The sequence below is a fragment of the Salvelinus namaycush genome, chromosome 1 (assembly GCF_016432855.1).
Source record: "Salvelinus namaycush isolate Seneca chromosome 1, SaNama_1.0, whole genome shotgun sequence".
NCBI classification, from domain to species: domain Eukaryota; kingdom Metazoa; phylum Chordata; class Actinopteri; order Salmoniformes; family Salmonidae; genus Salvelinus; species Salvelinus namaycush.
This window is the reverse complement of record NC_052307.1, coordinates 79,866,252-79,871,251: the sequence shown is the minus strand read 5'-3', so window position 1 is coordinate 79,871,251 and position 5,000 is coordinate 79,866,252. Positions and strand designations below refer to the sequence as shown.

At 45.9% G+C, this 5,000-nt stretch overlaps 1 protein-coding gene across 1 annotated transcript in view; it reads left to right on the top strand.

The window, feature by feature from the left end:
* adamts17 (ADAM metallopeptidase with thrombospondin type 1 motif, 17) overlaps window positions 1–5,000 on the top strand; it is a 177,456-nt gene that overhangs the window by 11,970 nt on the left and 160,486 nt on the right. Inside the window, exon 4 of the mRNA XM_039000368.1 lies at window positions 300–457. Within this exon, the coding sequence (XP_038856296.1) occupies window positions 300–457 (158 nt within the window). The remainder of the gene's footprint in view (window positions 1–299; window positions 458–5,000) is intronic.

Below are 5,000 nucleotides of genomic sequence, written 5' to 3'. Positions count from 1 at the left end.
TCATCCTAATACAAGGGCTTTTGTCACTTCTCCTCTTTCCACAAGGAGGGAGAGGTCCTGTGAGAGCTCCTATCAATTCTCCTCTATTGTTGTCTCCTTGTTTCTTGTCTCCTTTCCTCGTCTCCTTCCCTCGTCTCCTTCCCTCGTCTCCTTCCCTGACCCTGTGTGTGATGCTGTCCTGTTTTCTCCATAGGACAGGCTGAAGATGGGCCACCACGGAGAGAGGGCTCTGGAAAGATTATGTCCTCATCTCCTCTCATTATCTCCTTGTCTTGTCTCCTTCCCTGTTTCCTCTACAGGACAAGCTGAAAGTGGGCCACCACGGAGAAAGGTCCCTGGAGAGCTTCTGTCAGTGGCAGTGGGGGGAGTATGGCGGCCCCCGTTACCTAGGCAACAATTACGTGCCCGGGGGCAGGGATGACATCCCACCTGTGGACACGGCCGTGCTCATCACTAGGTAACTGTCATTGTCACTGTCACGCTTCCAATCACACTGTCACTGTGTATTTGATATAGTCTCCTGCTCTCTCTCCCTGCTCTCTCTCTCTCTCCCTGCTCTCTCTCTCTCTCCCTGCTCTCTCTCTCTCTCCCTGCTCTCTCTCTCTCTCCCTGCTCTCTCTCTCTCTCTCTCTCCCTGCTCTCTCTCTCTCTCTCCCTGCTCTCTCTCTCTCTCTCCCTGCTCTCTCTCTCTCCCTGCTCTCTCTCTCTCCCTGCTCTCTCTCTCTCTCCCTGCTCTCTCTCTCTCTCCCTGCTCTCTCTCTCTCTCCCTGCTCTCTCTCTCTCTCTCCCTGCTCTCTCTCTCTCTCTCCCTGCTCTCTCTCTCTCTCTCCCTGCTCTCTCTCTCTCCCTGCTCTCTCTCTCTCCCTGCTCTCTCTCTCTCTCCCTGCTCTCTCTCTCTCTCACTGCTCTCTCTCTCTCTCCCTGCTCTCTCTCTCCATTTCAATTTCAATTCAATGGGCTTTAATGGCATGAGCCAAAGCAAGTGAAATAGATAATAAACAAAAGTGAAATAAATAATAAAAAATGAACAGTAAACATTACACTCACAAAAGTTCAAAAGAATAAAGACATTTCAAATGTCACATTAGGTGCAAATAGTCAAAGCACAAAAGGGAAAATAAATAAACATAAATATGGGTTGTATTTACAATGGTGTTTGTTCTTCACTGGTTGCCCTTTTCTTGTGGCAACAGGTCACAAATCTTGCTGCTGTGATGGCACGCTGTGGTATTTCACCCAGTAGAAATGGGAGTTTATTCAAATTGGATTTGTTTTCAATTTCTTTGTGGGCCTGTGTAATCTGAGGGAGGGAAATATGTGTCTCTAATATGGTCATACATGTGGAAGGAGGTCAGGAAGTGCAGCTCAGTTTCCACCTCATGTTGTGGGCAGTGTGCAAATAGCCTGACTTCCATTTCTCAATAGCAAGGCTATGCTCACTGAGTCTGTACATAGTCAGAATTTCCTTAAGTTTGGGTCAGTCACAGTAGTCAGGTATTCTGCCACTGTGTACTCTCTGTTTAGGGCCAAATAACATTCTAGTTTGCTCTGTTTTTTTGTTAATTCTTTCCCATGTGTGAAGTAATTATATTTTTGTTTTCTCATGATTTGGTTGGGTCTCTCTCTCAATTCAATTCAATTCAATGGGCTTTATTGGCATGGGAAACATGTGTTAACATTGCCAAAGCAAGTGAGGTAGATAATATACAAAAGTGAAATAAACAATAAAAATTAACAGTAAACATTACACATACAGAAGTTTCAAAACAATAATGACATTACAAATGTCATATTATGTATATTTAATCAAATCAAATCACATTTTATTTGTCACATACACATGGTTAGCAGATGTTAATGTGAGTGTAGCAAAATGCTTGTGCTTCTAGTTCTGACAATGCAGTAATAACCAACGAGTAATCTAACCTAACAATTCCACAACTACTACCTTATACACACAAGTGTAAAGGGATAAAGAATATGTACATAAAGATATATGAATAAGTGATGGTACAGAACGGCATAGGCAAGATGCAGTAGATGGTATCGAGTACAGTATATACATATGAGATGAGTAATGTAGGGTATGTACACATAAAAGTGGCATAGTTTAAAGTGGCTAGTGATACATGTATTACATAAAGATGGCAAGATGCAGTAGATGATATAGAGTACAGTATGTACATATACATTATATTAAGTGGCATTGTTTAAAGTGGCTAGTGATACATTTTTGATCAATTCCCATCAATTCCCATCAATTTCCATTATTAAAGTGAGCTGGAGTTGAGTCAGTATGTTGGCAGCAGCCACTCAATGTTAGTGGTGGCTGTTTAACAGTCTGATGGCCTGTTTTAGAAGCTGTTTTTCAGTCTCTCGGTCCCTGCTTTGATGCACCTGTACTGACCTCGCCTTCTGGATGATAGCGGGGTGAACAGGCAGTGGCTCGGGTGGTTGTTGTCCTTGAGGATCTTTATGGCCTTCCTGTGACATCGGGTGGTGTAGGTGTCCTGGAGGGCAGGTAGTTTAACCCCAGTGATGCGTTGTGCAGACCTCACTACCCTCTGGAGAGCCTTCCGGTTGTGGGCGGAGCAGTTGCCGTACCAGGCGGTGATACAGCCCGACAGGATGCTCTCGATTGTGGATCTGTAGAAGTTTGTGAGTGCTTTTGGTGACAAGCCGAATTTCTTCAGCCTCCTGAGGTTGAAGAGGCGCTGCTGCGCCTTCTTCACAACGCTGTCTGTGTGGGCGGACCAATTCAGTTTGTCCGTGATGTGTACGCCGAGGAACTTAAAACTTACTACCCTCTCCACTACTGTCCCGTCGATGTGGATAGGGGGGTGCTCCCTCTGCTGTTTCCTGAAGTCCACAATCAACTCCTTTGTTTTGTTGACGTTGAGTGTGAGGTTATTTTCCTGACACCACACTCCGAGAGCCCTCACCTCCTCCCTGTAGGCCGTCTCGTTGTTGTTGGTAATCAAGCCTACCACTGTAGTGTCGTCCGCAAACTTGATGATTGAGTTGGAGGCGTGCATGGCCACGCAGTCGTGGGTGAACAGGGAGTACAGGAGAGGGCTCAGAACGCACCCTTGTGGGGCCCCAGTGTTGAGGATCAGCGGGGTGGAGATGTTGTTACCTACCCTCACCACCTGGGGGCGGCCCGTCAGGAAGTCCAGGACCCAGTTGCACAGGGCGGGGTCGAGACCCAGGGTCTCGAGCTTGATGACGAGTTTGGAGGGTACTATGGTGTTAAATGCTGAGCTGTAGTCGATGAACAGCATTCTCACAAAGGTATTCCTCTTGTCCAGATGGGTTAGGGCAGTGTGCAGTGTGGTTGCGATTGCGTCGTCTGTGGACCTATTGGGGTGGTAAGCAAATTGGAGTGGGTCTAGGGTGTCAGGTAGGGTGGAGGTGATATGGTCCTTGACTAGTCTCTCAAAGCACTTCCTGATGACGGAAGTGAGTGCTACGGGGCGGTAGTCGTTTAGCTCAGTTACCTTAGCTTTCTTGGGAACAGGAACAATGGTGGCCCTCTTGAAGCATGTGGGAACAGCAGACTGGGATAAGGATTGATTGAATATGTCCGTAAACACACCAGCCAGCTGGTCTGCGCCTGCTCTGAGGACGCGGCTGGGGATGCCGTCTGGGCCTGCAGCCTTGCGAGGGTTAACACGTTTAAATGTTTTGCTCACGTCGGCTGCAGTGTTGTAACAATGTACAAATGGTTAAAGTACACAAGGGAAAATAAATAAGAATAAATATGGGTTGTATTTACAATGGTATTTGTTCTTCACTGGTTGCCCTTTTCTTGTGGCAACAGGTCACAAATCTTGCTGCTGTGATGGCACACTGTGGTATTTCACCCAGTAGATATGGGAGCTGGAGCCAGTGTAATGTCAATATTATTTCCCCATTTTGTTTTGTTGTGGCTTTCATACCATGTCATGTGGCTTTCATACCATGTCATGTGGCTTTCATACCATGTCATGTGGCTTTCATACCATGTCATGTGGCTTTCATACCATGTCATGTGGCTTTCATACCATGTCAAATCGGAGGGCCTGTTGTCCGGACCTCTGGGGGTGCCTATGGGGGTGCCACAGGGATCAATTCTCGGGCAGACTCTTTTCTCTGTATATATCAATGATGTCTCTCTTTCCAATGTAATGATGTCTCTCTATCTACAATGCTGTGAAAATGATTTACCCCGTTTCTGATTTTCTTTATTTTTGTATATTTTTGATACTGAATGTTATCAGACATTCAACCAAAACCTAATATTAAATAAAGGGAACCTGAGTTTACAAATATCCCCAAAAATGTATTTATTTAATTAACAAAGTTATGCAACACCCAATTCTCCTGTGTGAAAAGTAATTTCCCCCTTGCACTCAATAACTGGTTGTGCCACCTTTATCTGCAATGACTGCACCTGTCTGTCTGTCCGCCCGCAATTCTGTCCTTCTCTTTCTCTCTTTCTCTCACTTGATCCATCGCTTGTGAAGAGGATAACCATACCACTAATGGTTAGGGTTAGATTGGGGAGTGTCACGACTTCTACCGAAGTCGATGCCTCGCCGTGTTCGGGCGGTGTTCGGCGGTCGACGTCGCCGGTCTTCTAGCCATCGCCGATCCATTTTTCATTTTCCATTTGTTTTGTCTCGTTTTCCCACACACCTGGTTCTCATTTCCCTCATTAAGTGTTGTGAATTTAACCCTCTGTTCCCCCCCATGTCTTTGTGCGGTATTGTTTATTGTAAGTGCTTGTGCACATTTTGTTTGTCTGGTGCACGTCGGGTTATTGTGCCCATACTTTGTATTTCTTATGCCGTTGGTTTTACTATTAAACTGCTCCGGCTATTATCAAGTTCTGCTCTCCTGCGTCTGACTTCCCTGCCATCAGATAAGCACCCCTTACAGAGAGGGAAGCTGGTCCTAGATCTGTACCTAGGGGAAACTTCTCCCTGGAGCGTGTCTGTATCAGACTTGAGTTCAAACGG